Source organism: Tubulanus polymorphus, chromosome 7, assembly GCF_964204645.1.
Source record: "Tubulanus polymorphus chromosome 7, tnTubPoly1.2, whole genome shotgun sequence".
Lineage (NCBI taxonomy): Eukaryota > Metazoa > Nemertea > Palaeonemertea > Tubulaniformes > Tubulanidae > Tubulanus > Tubulanus polymorphus.
In genome coordinates this window covers 3,711,297-3,731,207 of record NC_134031.1, presented here as the reverse complement: position 1 = coordinate 3,731,207, position 19,911 = coordinate 3,711,297, and the positions used below count along the sequence as shown (strand labels likewise).

The 19,911-nt window shown below is 42.5% G+C and overlaps 1 protein-coding gene across 2 annotated transcripts in view; it reads left to right on the top strand.

The window, feature by feature from the left end:
* Window positions 1–204: 204 nt before the first annotated feature.
* LOC141908878 (heparan sulfate 2-O-sulfotransferase 1-like) overlaps window positions 205–19,911 on the top strand; it is a 77,811-nt gene continuing 58,104 nt past the window's right edge. For both annotated transcript variants that reach the window (XM_074799141.1, XM_074799140.1), the window contains exon 1: window positions 205–444. In XM_074799141.1, the coding sequence (XP_074655242.1) occupies window positions 306–444 (139 nt within the window). In that variant the 5' untranslated portion in view covers window positions 205–305. The remainder of the gene's footprint in view (window positions 445–19,911) is intronic.

Sequence of the window (19,911 nt, the reverse complement as noted above, 5' to 3'; positions counted from 1 at the left end):
TTTTGAGATGACTTATCAAATAGTATCATTCTTGATTATAAAAAATACGTATTTCAAAAGAAATCGTATTTTTGGATTTCAATTTGAATGATCTATATTCATCTATAACAAATCATTGCTCGCCGTTTCGGGAGGCTTATTATCGCTTTTACTATTATGTCTCATATCTCGTCTCATATACTACTACTACATAGTGAATGAAATGGCAGTTCACTTGGCGCTTTTCGACTGTCAAAACCTATCCTCCTGAAAATACCGGATTACTATACGCCTTCACACAGTTATCAGGACGTCAACATGGTGTGATGCTGTTAAGATCGGTTAGAGGCATGCAGACTAAGCACGTTTGGTTTGCAGGAGTCGCTTGTTTGCTGTTCATTTTCTACGTGATTTTCCATCTCGAGAGAGAAATACAGAGGCTGGATGAAGCTAGGATACGTCTAGGTAGGTGTCACCTAATGGTTTTCTATTCTAACCTACTTTTTATTTATCTTTCATAATGTCACTTAACTGACTAATCATGTGGGTTTAAAATTTAATGATTCAGAATAGCCTAATATCGAAATTTGTTAATTAGCAATAAGCCTAATTAACTAATCGTTATGTCAATGTCAGGATTGACTGACCATTCACTAACAATATATGTCTACCTAAAATATTCATATGTCCATTGCAACATCAGGTCTAATGATGTTGAAACCCATTAAATATCAACAATCATGATGACTATCCTACTGACCTAGCCTTTTTTCTGTGTCGATACCCAGTGCCATAGATTAATGAAAAACCCATATCAACTTGTTAAGAGGTCAATATAAATCTGTGTTCGCTTTTTTAAACAAAACAAAATGTTTTGATTCTTGAAATTGTTAATTTTCAATCCTAAATCCTTTTTTCTGTTAATAATTCTATGGAATTGGACCCATTGTGAATCAATATTTCCATAGTTCTGAGTTCAAACCTATTGTTTAAACGATATTTGATTGTCCTCCGAATGTACTGAAAGCAATTAGAAACAATTGGTCCCTGTTAAAACAACAGGACACAATGTTTTGAAATGACAGCGGTGTCACCAGTGAAGCCATATACGCTATGACTAAGTATCTCACAATGCATAGCATTTCCTACTATTTCATCATACTATGCTTGTTGCCTATTGTCCATCACTATGGTTGATATTTCGCAATCCTCCCGAGCTATTCAAGACATTTACTTTGAACTTGCTCTGTAGCCCAGGTTTTCCCTATTATTTGGAACTTGAATGTTAGATTGCGAGTACTCGATCAGTACCTATATCATTGATATGAAAAATTTCATGTAGATACTAGGGCTGTGCAGAAAGAAAAAATTCAGGCTATCCTATCAGGAAAAAGCCATGAAGCCATCTTTCTAAAAGGGTGGGCCAAGGCCTACACTTAGGTGCGCGCACATGAGGGTATTTCATGCTGCGCAAAATTCACCTGATTATGATGATAAATAATGTAAATAGGCCTAAATTTGATTATAGTATTGTGCTATTCTGTGAAACAAGTCGTTAAATGCATGCTTTATACGGAAAATATGAAGATAGCCTTTAAAAATCTTTTATTGAAACCACAGTGTTTCAGCGTAGGCCTATAGGCCTAATAAAAGTTAGTAACATAGTAGTCATCATCTAGTGAAATTATGTGGGGTGTTTAGGAGTTTCTGTTGGTAAAGGAGTGTTAGAGGCTCCTTGGTGGTATAGGAGTGTTGGATGCTATACTACTATAAGAGTGGTAGGAGGCTCCTTGGTGGTATAGGAGTGTTGGATGGTATACTACTATAAGAGTGGTAGGAGGCCCCTTGGTGGTATAGGAGTGTTGGATGCTACACTAGTATAAGAGTGGTAGGAGGCCCCTTGGTGGTATAGGAGTGTTGGATGCTATACTACTATAAGAGTGGTAGGAGGCCCCTTGGTGGTATAGGAGTGTTAGCAGGCTCCTTTACTAGTATAAGGGAGTTAGGAGGTTCCAGGCATTTGTTATGGGAAAGCGAAGGGGTCCCAATTGATAGAGTTTTTGGGGACACTGACTTTGGGATTGTTATGGGGGCTCTGGTACAGGAATAACTAGAGTGGTAGGCCTAGCTATCATCAGGCAGCTGAATGATAGAATAGGAGTAATGAAACTAAGGTTTCCGGGGGGGGGGGGGGCATTTCACATTACTACTACTCTCTTTTCAAAAATCATAATGTTCATTGAAGTCGATATAATTGATTGTCAATTGTGAAGTAGTTGTTTATGTACGTGCCGTTTATAGATAAGATTATTTTCTATAATTGTCGTTGATTGGGAGACTATAAACAGTCGTAGAATTCAGGTCAATAGCAACAACACGCAAATCAAATTAATACGACGTCAATTCCCTTCCCTATTTTTTTCTGTATATCTGTGGGAATGTTGTGTATACGTGAACGGGTCATTTAGTTTTCGTTCTGGCGCGGCACACGCTTGACTATTGAAAACAAACGTGAAATACAATTATCAGGATTTCCGTGGACGTGGGCACTCGATAATGTCGTTGGATAAAAATATTTTCCCATGCGATGAAAAAGCATTTCTACTTCCCTTCATTGCACTTTCATTCTTTAAAAGCCCGATTATTATCGGCAGGCGAGTGATGTGGTGTTTATTATTACCTGGGAAATGGCGGAGATGTTTGTTGGTGTAGACGTCCGTAACCTGGTCAAAACGTCCGACCAGGCCTGTGCTGAATGAGCTCAGACCACTATTCCAAAATCTTCTATATCCTATAGTAAAAACAAGAAATTCGAGAATTTAGTTCATATATAAGCGCGTAAATTCAGGGGGAATCCTGCTTATGGCTCATAGGCCAGCATCTTAGCTACGTATTGAAGTGGTTTTTACCCACATACCCAACCTAACTTTTGAAATAATCAAACCTTTAGAAAGGAGGGGTATCCCAGTACAGGTATGCCAGTACATCTGAGCCGAATATACAAGGGAATCCCCCATTGTGTTCGGTACCCTTACTCCAAGCAAAAAGAAGTCCAGGGAATCCCTTATTTATCATCAATCTGTCTCTCAGGACCAATGGATTTCATACATATAGCCGAAATTCGTTACCTATCCCATTTGCAGAATTATGGCAACATTTATGGGGGACCTTTTCTTTGCTCTAGGTACTATTTTTGGGGTCTGGCCCTACGCATCTTTGAGCTGTGGTCTTATGCCGAATGATGCTAACTGTTCCGGAAGTGTCTCACCTCGCTTGCCACGGCATCTTTGATAGCGTTTTAGTATCTAGTTAGTGGTTTACTTGTGAGTGCTCTCTAAGGCAAGGGGCGTATTTGACTCCGGTCTGGTTCGAAACAGTTTGACCCGAAACCAAATCTTCCCCGCGCGATCATCGCTTTACTTTAAGCAATCAGGGAGTAATGGCCGATCTGGTGTTATGACATACACTTCACAATCTATATTCATAGGGTAATTCTCTTTTATCGTGTATTTCTACGTCTATTTCGCGACGTAGTTTTTCTGTCGCGATCAAGAGATCGTCTCTTCGCACGGTTTCGGCAAAAAATCTTCTCTCCCGTTTGAAGTGGTTTATATCGTAAATCTGCCGGTATTTGTGATTTGTTTTTCGACGATAGTTAAGTAGCTAATTTGTAGAAATCAGACCTCTTCGATGGTTTCGATGTGATTTTCGTCGGTACGTCATTTTTACAAGCAGCCACTCGTAGTCAGTTCAAGAGAGAATGAGTGTATATGTTTTTAAGTTGATGTTCTATTTTCCCACGATCTTCTCGTTCTCTCTCCGCTCTCTCTCCGCTCTATCTCTCCACTCTCTCTGGCGAGTGGGTATCTATATCTATCCATTTATTGGGTGTTCTTCACTCCGAACATGAGTTTCAATACGAGGAAAAACACCACGATCCAATGCGATCTAATGCGATGTTTTTGCACCTGGTTTAATGGCTGCCAATTAAAAAGACGGCGGAGAATCTATACATTCTTATAGGCCTAAGCTGAAATACATCGTGTTCACGCGATTGGTCGTTAGTCTGTCGGTTTGATTGTACCTTCAAACAACCGAAGCTGCGATTATGCCAGCGTGTTTGGCCAAGGGCAAATTTGACTGGTCTGACCCGGGCCAAATCGTCTCCGTGTGATCGCGGCTAATAAGACCGAACAGTACCTGTGCGTTCTCAAACATTTTGAAATCTGTTATTCGTGCATACTGCGGAGATTTATCTCTGGTCAGTCTAACTTGGTCCATTCTAAAATGGAATGGGCCAGTTGATAGTATGAACTTTTTCCCTGCGTGAATACTCGGTCCGTTCCAAATTGGAACTGACCGTGGACGTATAAACTAGACGTCCATGAAAGGACTAAATTAATTTGGACCACTCTAGATGACATAACAGTGTTAATGCAGCTATAGTCAAACTCTCATTTATTTTGTCGTCATATTTGGGACCATTATCATCGAACGCCATTAGTTTATTGACAACTTAACCAAATAACAGTAGTACAGAAATCCGCAACCACAAAAACAGAAACGCTTACTGGCTTTTGACTCTGAAACACAAAATACATTTTATGTGCTTCTGGGTCCTTAGACTCAAAGACTTGAATTACATGTAGTTCATTTTCAGATATCAAATTGTTACTCATCTGTGGAACCTGTTTGATATTCAACCAGATGAAATGATTGTCATTAAAATCAAGGGTCTATTAATGAAATAGGCTTCTGGGGGTGTTGCGAATCCCTTTGGCTCTGAAGGTATAAGCAACAGTTTTTTGGCATGTCCTTTGATTGGGCAGATACCTCTTTTCACATTGTGCCTGCATTTGATGAATAACTTTCTTCTTGTGTTAGTCAGGAAAAAATCCGCGCACGACAGTAATCAACCTTTCCCATCACCTTGACCTGAATAAAGGATAGCGTTTGTTGAAGAAGTATAGATTTTGCCGCATTTTCGGAATATCATCTGTTTTTAGAAAAGCTCATCAGCTTTTGACATTCATCGAAATGAACGTTTTTCGCTTTATTTCCGCGTACGCGACTTTATCTTCCGTTTCCAACAAGTCGGTCTCACGAGATGCCGACGAGACTTCGTCGCCTGTCGTCGTGCCAGAAGCCGTAAGCTCGCCGAGAGCTGCGGCTGTTTTTATGAGTTTACTCGTGTACAGCCGACGGAACCCGACGACGACTCGGAGAATGCATAAAATGTCATCTATTTTCGAAGGCGTTTTAAGCCACTTCGGCTGTTCACTTTCGTCGTCTGTCATAACGCGCGCGCTTTCGTTTGACACTTTGTCACTTTGCGCGACGATTATGCGTCTGCCTCCTCGAAACGCTATTAGTCGTTTTTTGATATTCATTTGGCGTTTTGCGACTCGGTTCTCTATATTATAAACGTCGTCCGCGGGTGACATAGATAAGTGGATAGAATCATCATCCGATCGTCGTCGTCGTTTTATGTTTCCCCGATTTTCAACGTCTGCTAATATAAATGGTTGTGTAATTCGGTGAAGTATTTCACATGTCTGAAACGGCCGTCGAGTTCACTGACTGTCTGAGATATAGTTATGCTATTCTCGACTCGGTCTCTGAACAGATTCCGGAACGCCCCGCTGTCTATTCCGGAATCGAGAATCGGTACAGAGATGCTGCTTCTAAACCGCAATACTTTCAATCAAAACCCGCCTCTGTTCAAATTGGTGAACTATTTACAGCCTCTTTACTGACGGTCCCAAGAGCGTTTTTAGCCCGTGCCAAATTAGGCCCGGAACAACTGTTCACAAGGGTGCCAAATATGGGCTCGTGCCTGTTTGGCCTGACCAAAAATGTCGGACCATGGTTTACGTGTGAACATGCCAGCTAATTAGGCACGGGCCAAATTTGGTGAAAAAGGTCCATCTTTCAATCTGTCAACCTTGGTTTCTTGAATTCGATTGCAGGTGAATTCTCTAATCTTTGTCACTAGGTTTACTTTCACGATCATCAACTGGTATCCATTAAATTCCGAGTTCCACCATTTTTTTCTCAGTATCAGGTGACTATTTTGCGCACTCCCGCACTCTCTATCATCGTCGCGTTCCGCCGTTTTTTCACCATGTATTCTTTATCGTCATCTACGCCCGCGTTGTTTTCGTAAGATCTTATCCGCTACATTTTTCGCATACACCCTCACTCGCGCATCCGTAGATCACTAGTAGATCGCCGCGTGTGAGTTATGCTATTATTATTTTTCAGAAGGAATGTTGATAAGATACACACACGTAGTTCTGCTGATGATAGCCTAGCGCCCGGTGGGTGTAAACGACGAGCGACGGAATCCCGGCGCAGTTTGATTTTCGTCGAGTCATTACATGCCTGCGAGGTGTCCTCCTGTTGTCGGTGTATTGCTGATGATTGCGTCTGCTGCTGAGTCACCATCTCTCCGGTGCGACGAGCGACGGTGAATACGCGGACACCTGCACCATATAAATCTGATATCGAGTTTTTTCATGGACGTTCGTCGTCGTCGTCGTCTAAAAAGTCCGTCGAAGCGTTCGTAATGAACGGCATCTCGGTTATGATTCAGCCGAGTTTTTAAGCCGATCGCGGGAGTCTTTGAAGGTCTGGGGATGTCTTTGAAGGTCGTGATTCAGCCGAGTTCTTTGAAGGTCGTGACTTGGTGGTCACCGTTCACGTATTGTGAATATCATTGAGGGCGAGATGGTCGAAATCAGTTGCGTGGCAAGCGAGTTACAGTATCTACGGATCGTCTCAAAAATGGACTGCGGTCAATTATGCGGTCAAGTTGACCGCAGTTGGTTTCGATTGTCTTCGAGATGACCGTTTTAAGCCCCGATGGTAATTGGTCGTGTAGCGCTCTCAATAGACTCGAGTGACTGGTTCCTTGAGAAAACAAAGTGAGGAGACTTCGGTTTGAGGAATGTTAAGTTGCTAGTGGACGAGGGTATTTTGAAGATAGTTATGGGAGCGTCGTGTTGACCTGCAGTCGAATCAGTAAATCTAAGAACAAAAAGTACTTTGAGGCTTAACTAACTAATGACCTATACTAGTGTATAGTAGCTTCATCGGTAATCAAGAGAAAATTCACCTGATGAAGCTACTATGCATTAGTAGTGTAGGCTCTTGCTCCGGATAAATTTACTTCAAAGTACTATTTGTCTTCACGTTTACAGTCATATTTCTTCGAGACACCCCGCAGTGATATTATGTTACACTGTCTGGAGTGCAAGTGACCGCCTGGGCTCGTGTTTCATTCATAAGAATTGTCACCGAATCGCTTATTAAACATTATTCGGGGGTTTGTTGATTAATGAAATAATAAGCGAGCGCGCGGCGCACACAACCGTAACAGCTTTTACTTCGACCGCAATAGCACACGTAGGAACGTTTCAAGGAGTGCACTTTTGTGCCCGCGTACACTTTTAAAGCTTAGACAAATACCGGTGATATTGAAGTGTCCGACCGCTTACAATTCGACACAACCAGATAATAATAAGCACGAACTTTCCATTAATACGAAGAATAGATGATATTGAGAAAGCGTGAAGTTTGATAATTTTCGAGCGTTAGATTCATTCATTCATAAGTCTCTGTTGGTGAGAAATGTAACGCATTGTTCCACCTATAACCAGCAGTATTGACTTGTACTTATAAACTTTACTACGATGTAACCCGGTACACACCGCCCCGAGTTATATTTAAAGTTTCATTTTATTCAATTTGACGACAAAGCTTTCCATCTCATCTCTCGCGCTCTCTCTCTCTCGATTATCATTAAATTTACCGGGTTACCTTTGATCGCGAACACGATAGTAATCAATATCTATACGTGGATCTTTGTGTTTACATACTAGAGCAGACGGACGGACCTGTCAATCAAACGCGGTGACAATTATAACAATAGTTTACGTTGGTTATTACACCGATTGGCTGATCGATTGGCTGATCGTCCTCGTTGTCAGTGCTTAGCGCTTATTGACCTTACCGCCGATAAGTAGCCATTAACCGAACTATTCTTATTGATTTACGGCCGATAAGCATTATGCCATTATCTTTTGTTGGCCGGGTTCTCGCATGCACGCTCGCTGCGAGAGCGCGGTCAGTCTTGATTGACATGAAGTGAAGTTGATGTGTCTGTTGCACGATCTGTCTATAATCTAATATACGGATCCGATGATGGTTGGATGTACCCTGTAGTTGTTAAGATGGACCTGGCCGCCGAATGATTTAAGCCGCATTTACAAATAGCTATTGGAAATGAAAGGGTTAACTCTGGGCTCGTTGATAAGTGGGGTTTAACCCGGGGCCAGATAGTTAAGTAGGAAAATGTAGATATGACCTCGTTTGCCTCTAGCTGATCGAAGTCAGACCTAAGACCATTCTTAATCCATTATCCTTTCTTTAAGCCAATCTATCATTTAAAGACCTAGCTTCAATAATTTTACTTATTTGTGCGAATCTAACTACTTAAAACTTAAAATACAGCCTATTGATGGTTCTAGTTAATTGCTAGCTAATCGTGACTGTTTTGGTTCTGTACGGCCAGGCTTAACAACTTTGGTTCTGCAGCCAATCTCAGAAATCTCTATGTTTGAAGAACGCCTGCCTTTAACTTAACCTATTCAGAAAGTCGGCTTCCGTTGCGACCAGTCCCGGTGTTTGACTCGTGACATTTACGTTTAGCTTTGCGCGCGGGCGTAAGTAGATTCACCCTGCGTGAGAAGCTTTTCGTCAAAAAACCCGTCGTACTTATCTCGAGGTTGCAAGCGGATTGCGTCGTCGCGACTTATATTGCGAGATGCGATCAGTTGCCGAATCAAATACGAACACCGTCTTATCGTCTTCAAACGGTGTTAAGCTCTATATACACTGCGAATGCGTAAGTCGTCGTCGGGCGGCTTTTTCTCGTTACCTGAAAGTATCGATTTGCTGTCACTGGCTAGTAGATACGAGGTGTCCGCCGTCAATTGACCATTTGATATTTATGGCTGGCGCGATCCGTTCGTCGTCGTCGTCGTAGGTGTTCTAATCGTGAACAGACTTTTAGCCGCGGAGAAGTCTCTGGTTAGATTGGATTCGACCGCCGGCTGTCGGTGGAAAGAGCTCCGCGTTGAAAGCGTCGTTCAACGTGAGAGAGGTACCGATGCGTCTTTCATGAATTACGCTTGCGTGAAACGATTGCACAGTTTTTAATCGCAGGGTTAATGTTTAAGATTTAGACTTAGTAAGAAAAGGTTTAGATGAACTGGAACCAAAATTGTCTACTAACTTATTCAAACTAAACCCAGTTTCATTCCGGGCAGCTGTGTCAGGTTCATTAGGGGCACAAAATTGAATTCAAATAATATCAAAAAAAGTATCAATCGAGAGGGACAATTCCCATTTCGAGATTGGAAATGTAATATTAATTTTACTGATCATGTTTCGTTCCCGGCACGTGCGCTGGGTTTGGAAGGGATGCGCCCGAATAGATGGACAACCATTCCTATTTATAGATCAAAGTTTAATTTTGTCTATGAATCCAGAACTTGAAGTTTGTTGTTTCGATGTCATCTGTCTATACGTATGCTCGTCACTTGGGCGATATCTGGTTGACATAGATACCGCCCGCAGTTCTCCCGTATAAACTGGGGCTGCTGAGGGTTTCGACAGATTAGTATATACCGTACTCGTTACAATTGACTGCAAGGTCGAAAGATGACAATCATCGGGTCTCGTGCGTCGTATGAAGTATCTCAATTCATCGCTGACATAACTGACTTGGTTTCCTGACACGTCGACAGTGTTTTGATGAAACGAATCGTCTCAGTTTTTCGATGGATCAGTCGTAAATTAAAAAACCGCTCGCTCGATATCTTCAACGCAGGCAGGAATTGTAAACATGCGGGGAGTGCGCGGTTTGTCGTTGTATCGATGGGATGAACATTACTATCAGTATTCTAGATTAAAGGCTCACCTCTATTTAGACCACATTTTTACCACTCTTTTAGAGCCGTAGGGTATTCTTATAATGGATTTTTAGGCTTTGATAAATTACAGTCCCAGTGAAGAAGGCGTTTTTTTAGACCAATTCCCCATAAATTTAGTCGGAGCATTTTTTAAATGTATGGAAATTATATGGTATATGATCTGCCGCACCCGTGGGGACCATGTGGGATCACGGGAACTTGGATAACCTACTAGAGATGTCCTGTGGCAACTGTTCATAGAACAATCATAAATGTTAGCACGGTCTATGATCAGTTGAAATCGCCAAGGACTAGAGACTAGAGTCTACATATCGTATCTTTTTTCCGTCAGTGCAGATAAATCGAGTTTTTGTCACTTGCGGTCGAATTGCGCTGCTCAGAAACCTGCGAGCGGACGGTCGGTCGGTCGGGAAGCTGTAGCGTGCGTGCGCTAAAGAGTTAATGAGGTATGCGGAGAGTATCGGCGACTATGATCGCGATGGTTAATGGTATTGGCAGGGATGAATGGTGTCCATTAATTGGCTAAATCTGCATCTATCACATCCACGGCTTTGCGTCCGCGGGAAACGAATCATTTCCGATTCGTACGTTGACAAGGATTCGTATTTATCACGCAGCTGACTTATCGTTTTTTGTTGTCATTGTCGTGATCGCCGAGACTCAAATATTTCATTGGGGGTTTTTTTTTTTTTCGTCGATAAGATCGTCATATTTCACCGGGGTCGAGGAAATTGCTGCAGGTCTCGAGATTGAATATTACTTTTTCTAGGCATTCGTTGAATAAAGCCGGGCTAAGATTTTCAATCATCGAAGTCATCTTTCATGTTTCAATCAAGACTTCAGTCGAATAGAAGATCCTGAGTGTTTAAGTCATGACTTGGTCAGTGTAATCAGTGTGAACAAGAAAGTCACTATTTCTTTGGTCCCGTTGCCTTCACAAGCCATCAAACTAATAGGCTTTGTAAGTCACAGTATTAGAATATGGCTATTCTTCAAACCCAGTTTGTAGGTGGTTGAAATCATCTGTGAAAGTTACAATTTCTTTGGTTAAATAGTTTTTCAAAATGATAGCCATGTTATTAATGTTATTACGTTTAAGTCATCGAACTAAAAGTCTATAAAAGTCGTAAGTTGGTCACAGTTTTGTAAATGTCAATATTCTTCGGACCAAGGTCTTGATGGTTTAAATCATCTGTATATGGAATAAAGTTACGATGACTTCAGTTCAATTCTCTTCAAAATGGTCGCATGGAGCCATGTTTTCTAAGTCGTCAAACTAAAAGTCTTCGGAAGTCTTGACTTGGTCACTATTTGTATTTATGTGAATATTCTTCAGGCTGAGTTTGTCTGAAGTAAAAGTCTTCTGCGTTAAAAGAAGCGATGTTTTTCTCTAGTTCATATCTGGTTGGTCTAATTTTGCTGATTCCACTTTTTCTATCATAATCGAAACGTGCGATTCCACTTTTTCTATCCTCGGTGAAAAGTGTTTTTTGACACGTTTTTTGACAAGTGTTTTTTGAAAATGTCTTTCATATATTCACATATACGGCGGAACTCGGCGCAAAGCTCGGGGCATCAGCTGCAATTCCCGATATTTGACGCTTAATTTTCATTAAAAGTCATGAAGAGAATTTGAAAGACTAACTCCTAGTGACTTGTTATCGTGTATAAGGTTCTGAAGAAAAACAACCTCGGGCAAATTTTCAACACCAGGAGCTCAGTTTCAAATGAAAAATTGGATGGAGTACGAAATGAAGTAAATGAAAATAATGCCACCAAATCTAATCTATTTTTCTTGGTGGTATTTTTTTCTTCCGTGCAATAAGTGGCATTTTTACCTATGGCATTTCTTACAACGTACCAAAATTCAGTGGCCTGATTTCCGATGATGTACAATTTGGCGGCATTTCTTCCGATTTTGCAAAATTTGGTGGCATTTTTTGCGGTGTTATTTCTTCTGCGGTGTCATTCGTTAACCAAGACATTCTCATCGCTGAACGATCTCTCGTCGAAAAGAAGTATGTTAACAGCTAACAGACCAGCACTCAGCGTGTCCATAACAGCACCAACAGCACCGCCATTACTGAGTCGCGAGAGCATATTAATCATCAATTCATCGTCGCTTTTGTTTCTTGAGAGCAGAAATTAATTTGCCACGACAACGACGGTTCTGTCAGAGAGAGAGAGAGAGAGAGGCGCGAGGGGTACGACTACATCAGTCATATCTCGAGCAGCGCTGCAGCCGTTTCCAGACATGCGACATGACAATTCAATTATATGTTGCTAATACGGATTAGCTCGAAGAATATCAGCAATTAACGGCGGGCAACCTGCAGTTTTTGTTCGTTCGTTCGCTATACCCCTGTTTTCTTGCCCCTCGGGAGGAAATCTCTGTAGTGAATCGTGCAGAGTTCGTTAGTTGATGGTTCTTCTCCAAAGGTTTTAGGGAACTCGGATAACCTGTCACCGAACAAAGATGTCGACTGTGCCCGTGGCGGAAGTTAGTATAGTTCCTCACATGGGAGTCGAACCTCTGATCTACTGTGAATTTTGCGATCCCTCTAACGTAAATAAGCTGCTATTGCTGCCCTGATGGTGCTTAGTAAGATACAGAGAAGGTAACATGTTGATAACGCTCAATAAGAGCGCATCCTCCCTCGGCAAGGATTCAAACCCAGTGGCATTGTGAGACTTGCCTGATATGAGCCCTGGCCTGGTTAGCCCCAGTGCGCAGCTAATTATGCGCTTCACCATTTCAGCCTGGGATATTCAATACACATGTATGTAGCTATTATAAGAAACAATCTGATTTGGCGCTGGATGTTTCCATGTGGATAAGGGGGCATAACCTGTGCATCAGGATTAAGGTCAGGTCAGGTTTTAGTGTGGCAGGGTTTCATGCTAGGGCTGAGTGCAGCAATGCCAACAGGTTTGAATCTTTGCCGAGGATATAAGCATTGTTAAACTCTAGATACAATATGCCCCGGTAAGTGGATATACTACGAATCGGAATTTTCACCTCTGACCCAAAAACAGGCTTCCGTCAGCACGTGGGTTACATAAGTGTTCGAAGCAGTCTAAAAACTGCGACGATAAACAACAACGCTGAAACTGAATCTGGATAAACGAGAATCAGTGATTAATTGAATCCGAAGTCCTATAGTTAATCGTCGTGTCCCCGAGGATGGCGTTAACGCGCGCGCACGAACGCGCCGCAACGACTTCATTTTTCTCCGTCTCGTATCCATTAGCGAGATAATACACGCACGCGTTTACTATTGATGAGCGTCGGTCGATCGAGGAACCATCGACGAACCACCGGGGAACCGTCGCGAACCGCATACCTTCGAATTCGCCCGGAAAGATATTAATTCTTCATCGCTACCCGAACGCTGATATGATTGATAAAATGAGATATTCGAGGTCCCCGTACGGCAGTTCGGGATGATGAATTACCGATTGTGTCGGTCTACGGGGTGTTTTTTTTTATGATCTATTACCCGGTTGTTGCACCCCCCCTACTTTACTGATAGTCGTTTATACGTTCATGTATATGTATAATTCATCGCGATACAGCGCGTTTCGAGATAAACGGTTTCGTCGCAATTTCATTTAGAAAAACGGCCGTCGTCCCTCAACGGGGACTCGACCTGATGGCATCAACGGCACGAAACCCTGTCTCACTAGACAGGTCAGTCTCTCACTGATGCTGTCAGGTTCGAATCCCTGCTGAGTGAGGATGGAAAAACCCCGATATCTAGGATTCAAGTCCGTACGCAGCCTCCATTTTTTTGGGGGGGGGTGCAAATGTAGCTAAGACTGATTTTTCAGCGGGACTGATTTTTCCCTTTTTATGGGAATTTATGGGAGGATCCTCCCCAAAGAATAAGATATAGAACGCGAATAGTGAATTTCCTGAAGTTTTGGTTTCGATCAAAGAAGTAGGCCCTATTGGAAATATCAGTTCTACAATGTACCATCCAGTCTGAACCCCGCAACACGCTCAATATATCAATAGCCAATCACAGGTAATCTATTGATCATATGACTTATAAAAACAAAACCATGACCTGATACGAGGAGAGAATCCCACAATGATAATAAAAAGTCCGAAAATGAAACTTCGAGATAGTAGTTTATTTCAACGTTTCGACTATATCCTAATAGTCATCTTCAGGAATGATAGGATATAGTCGAAACGTTGAAATAAACTACTATCTCGAAGTTTCATTTTCGGACTTTTTATTATCATTGTGGGATTCTCTCCTCATCGCGTCAACACGGATAGTGTTCTACCAATCGTGATCATGACCTGATACGTACAGGTGGCCATACTCCCTAAGCAAATTAATTACTACTCAGAGATATTCTGTGGAAACTCGTATAGAGTTTGAGTATTCTTCATTTGGACGCGAAGATAAATGAAATCTCAGAGCTGGAGTATTAACATACGTTATAGAGACAATGCGTTTGCTGTATAACTGATATAACTATGTGATTTTGCCGTTGGCTACAGAGTACGTCGTCACCAGCACAACGCACAACTACAACGCAAACCTATGAAATAAAAATAGCGAATTCTGTTAATTATGCGTATGGGAGGTCTACTACTCACAACACGAAAACATAGCCACAATCATCACAGCGGGTTACATCTCGCCGGCATTGTGCAGAAAAGGTCATTCGGTTCTCGGTTTGAGGGGATAAAGGGCTGGCATTTCTCTAGTGCAGCTATATACCATTACCCCGACTGTGCCCCGTAGTCGGCCCTACCTACGCTATGTTAATATACTACAGATTCTTGCCCCTTCGGGCATTAGAATAAAATGAGAAATAGCTCCTCGGAAAATACGCGTTAAGGTGACTATTTTAATTACAAATACAGTTAACCCTCGATTGTGCGTAAATTTTGGTTTTCAAATTTTTGAATCCCTGAATACATAAGAGTTAGATCATTATCAATTAAAATGATGTTCAGATGTTACCTATTGACCTCGAGCCCATCGGAGTTGTATCGATAGTTGTAACTTTAGCGCGGTCCTATGTCTACTTGATTCTAAACTCTCTCTCTATATACGTAAATGCTTTGGAAGGTACTTGAAACTCCTTTAATTTGAATAGAATGCCCAAAGCCCCTTTAAAACTTCAACTTTGATAGATAGACAATAAGAGATTTTTGTCTAGTTTGTAGTTGTACGGTAGACTATGCCTGAATGGGTACAGTCGGGGATTTTCTATAACCAAATTAGGTGGTCTTAGAAAGTGATAATGATTTTAAGGGATTTTACCCGTTCTACTGTTGCACCAAATTTGTAAAACCGCGTAAAATTGATAAGTCTGCGTAGTGTTTGATAGAATAAACTTTAGTTAACGTTTGAGGTATTTTTTTTCGAAAGTTCCTAAAAAGTTGACATCCTCCCCATTGTCAGCGCTTACATGTGGTTCTGATTATCGATTTAATTCATAAAAAAAGTTTCCGATCTTCGTGGAGGAACGCTCTCGAGCTCTCTGAGGAATATGTTTGCAAATCATCATCACTCACATGCCAGGTGCGTTCGAATCGCTTTTTATTACCCCGGATTTTTAATCTCGGGTTCTGATTGGCGTGTAGCTCGACGAAGCTATTGTCAACGGCGCTCTGTTGCGCTAGCGAGCACTGACAGCTGGTTCTCGGTGAGCGCGTGAATCTTTCTTTCATCTCCCTCGACGGAGTAGCTACCCGTACTCCTCGGAGAAAAAACCAGCCGGAGGAGGAGATAACATTCGTTGATTCGTTGATCAAATAATTGTCATCTGGGGTCCAATTCTCCGGCTCACGCTCGCTCGGTGCTGTCAGTTCGATACGGGATCAGGCGCGCGAGAAGAAAGACTTTTCTTTTTCTTCGCAGTGTCGCGATTTGCCATTAATATTTCAGACGCTCGCAGCGAACCCGATGAACATCTCGCTTATGTTTGTTTTTTGTGCGCGTATTTCTTCTCAGAGAAATCAGTACAGTTGGGACCAGGATTTTTTTACACCCAATTAGGCAGTTACTGATTTCTAATCTGAGTTTAGTTGCGAGATATTCAGTACTAAAGTGAGACAGACAGACACTACCTTGAAATTTGAAATTTTCTCCTTTTAAACTCCTCAAAAACTCCTTATATCCAGGAATGACTGATCTGTATGGACCCAGTCTCTACATGATAATATGGTCAGTAGGAAAACAAACGGGTGACAGTTCTGCTCGATCAAACTTTCTTAACATCGATTCATTCAGTCTTACAAACTTGACGTGTTGGCGTAGCTGTAGGGATTGTCGCAGGTGAAAGCCAAGTTGACCGCTAATGTTAGTTAAGCTTAACATGAAACAGAAATGCGTAAAAAAACTTTCTGGCTTGTTTGGACACTCAGTTTATACGTCCATGCTTCAGACACTGCAGTTTCTGGATCCTGTTTTGTCTCTGAGACTGTTTTGTCTCTTCTGATATCAATTTTTGGTTCGAAGGCCTGTATTGAACTGTTTTTTTTTCTCTCAGCATTGTCGCACCTGCATAGCGTACTTAACTCCATACATGCGTTTCCTTTCAAGTCCGTAAAGAGCAATTACCGCTTTCACAAAAGCTATATACGTACGTACGTGTCTGGCGAAAAAATACGGATCTGCAAAAAAAAAATGGAATACTACTAACGCATGAGTGTGAGAGCTTATAAACAGGCTTATGTAATGCGTTCATTTGTATTCAACTGAACGCTTCGTGGAAAGCGGGAAGGTGTAATTCGGCGACTGTTCTATACATATTTACACCACCACCACCATCATCGGCTTTATAGGGGCCATGTCCTACCATGAAAATGTGTTAGAATTATGTAATAGTAATAATCGTTGCATGCATGCGTTAGAGCGTAGTAATTATGAAGGGTAGATCGAGTTATTGCTTTGTCAATAACATCGTCAACCGTTCGTTCGTCGTTCGCGTGGCAGATGGGCGACTGCTGGTAATTTCGCTTCGTAGCCCATTATAATTGAATATCAAACTCACTGGGAAAACAATCGCGTCTCGTACCCGATGACCTAATATGGACAGCCCCCTGAGGACCTGCGGAGTCTCGTATTTCAGTGTGTCACGCCGAGTGGTCGTGCTGTAGTAAATAGAGGGAAGCTTCCCTGCGTCTAGATAATCTATTTTAGGAACATATTTCAATTATTGCACTTAAAAATGAAATTAGACGAGGTTTAAAATTTCCACTCAACAAGTTCAAATAATTGGAAATGTAATCACGACTGTGAAGTAACTTATTTACGGCATGAATTTAAGAACTTTGCACGAGTTGTGCAATGCATTATGAGCAGTTCTCTCATTATCTCCTCGAACCATACTCCCCCCAGCGCCAGCCGTCCTCCCACCACCCGCCCCCCAGTATCCATATCACTGTCACAAGCAGTCGTTATCGTCTTACGTTGTAGAATAGAACGATCTGATTGTGCCGTGATTCTCGCGTCTCAGCGCTGAGTATAATCAAAAGAAAACACCGTTCTCGTACGAACCGACGGAAAAAAAATAGCGATAATTTTCTGCGCTCGTGAACACTCGACGAACAGAAACTTGTTATTACGTAAGAATTGTATCAGCACCGCAGTGAATACAGTGATTACAGCGTATCATAATAATTTGGCTCCCGGCTCAACTCTCGGCTCAACTACCGGCTCGACTCCCCGCTCGACCTCCGGCTCAACTCTCCGCTCAAATCTCGGCTCAACTCCCCGCTCGACTCCCTGCTCAACTCCCCGCTCAACTCCCGGCTTGACTCCCCGCTCAACTCAGCTCGACTCTCCGCTCAACTCCCGACTCGACTCCCTGCTCAACTCCTGGCTCGACTCTCTGCTCGACTCTGCTCAACTCCCCGCTCAACTCTCTGCTAGACTCTGCTCGACTCCCCGCTCAACTCCCCGCTCAACTCCCGGCTCAACTCTGCTCAACTCTCGGCTCGACTCTCTGCTCAACTCTGCTCAACTCTCTGCTCGACTCCCCGCTCAACTCCCCACTCAACTCCCGGCTCAACTCTGCTCAACTCTCGGCTCGACTCTCTGCTCGACCTCCGGCTCGACTCTGCTCAACTCTCTGCTCAACTCTCTGCTCGACCTCCGGCTCGACTCTGCTCAACTCTCTGCTCAACTCTCTGCTCGACTCTGCTCGACTCCCCGCTCAACTCCCGGCTCAACTCCCGGCTCAACTCTCGGCTCGACTCTCTGCTCGACCTCCGGCTCGACTCTGCTCAACTCTCTGCTCAACTCTCTGCTCGACTCTGCTCGACTCCCCGCTCAACTTCCGGCTCAACTCTCGGCTCGACTCTCTGCTCGACCTCCGGCTCGACTCTGCTCAACTCTCTGCTCGACTCCCCGCTCAACTCCCCGCTCAACTTCCGGCTCAACTCTCTGCTCGACCTCCGGCTCGACTCTGCTCAACTTCCGGCTCAACTCTCTGCTCAACTCCCGGCTCTACTCCCCGCTCGACTCTTGGCGTCTCTGATCACTTGTTAACCGATGTTTAATTACGCAGCACGTATGAAACCGTGTGTAACGTCGTCGTCGTTGTCGTGCCGTAAATTTTCGTGCCGATTTTCTTTTTTTGTTCATTCTCGAAATTTCTTCTCGTATTTTCGTATTAATCATTGTTAATAGATCGACAAGACGAGACGACTAGCGCCACCCTATCCGCTCGAATGAACTAATGCATTCGATTAAAACGTTATGTTTCGATGCAGCGATAATTGATGGTTTGATTTATGGATATGGAATTTTTTTCCGCGCTTTGATTAAGTTTCTCCCATCAGCGCTGGCAGCGTGGAAGCAAATTGGTTCCTTAATTTGTTTTTTAAGCTTGATTCTTGAGTTCAAATCAGTTCATTTTCGGATGTTTCAACCCTAGTGTCAGATATTAACCCAAAATTGTGGACGTGGACATGTGATTCTAATAGTCAAGACTTGGACTTAAGACCGGTCTAAGACCATCCGAGTTCCATAGTCAATCTAACAAGTTAAGACCAGTCTTAAGATTTAAGACATGAGTCAAAGTTTTTGATGAAATTTTGGAAGGTCACCAAGTTTCACGATACGTGTAACATCAACTTTCATAATGCTGCGTAATAACTCACTTAAGCCTAGTTAGTAGTTGGTTGCGGAAATCTTTTTCTAATACTAAGTGCTAGGGACTAGTAGCATAGTGTTCAAAAGTATTCTTTAATCTTAAGATCGGTCTTGAATTGTTCGATTTGCTAGGGAACCAAGATGGGCTAACAATCACTTAGAATCTAAGCTTTGACAGCGCAAATGCCAGAGGGGTACTTGCTCAGACAGTATAAGACTCTCTTAGACCACTGCGGAGCTGCATGATTTAATAATAATCTATTCGTCATATATAAACTCATATAAACTCCGGATATAAATTTTATGTTTTCACAACGTACATAATTTATACAACTTACATAACAGAAAGTACAAAAAGCTGTTTTCCAAAAACGGGCTGTTTAAATCATTAAAATACCATCTGCGATCCAGATGGTTATGCAAAAACAGCCCCCATAGACAAATATTTGTTTTCATTATTCGCCAAATTTCAAAGGTCGCCGATATTCAAAATTCGACATTTCATGAATTAGCCGCCTGATTCGCTGTGCGCAAATTACAGAAATACGAAAAAACAGAGCGTTCATGAAATCGAACTGCGTTGTTTGTACGTGGTTGAAAACGTTCCATTCGCGTCCCACGAATCCACGACCCGTATTCGAGCAGCCGTTCGCGTCCCACAGGAATCCACGACCCGTATTCGAGCAGCCGTTCGCGTCCCACAGGAATCCACGACCCGTATTCAAGCAGCCGTTCCGATATTCCCGTTTTTTCCCTGCATTTCGGAAAAAGGTTTTCGACTTAAAGCGTTGCATCCGTTTTTACGT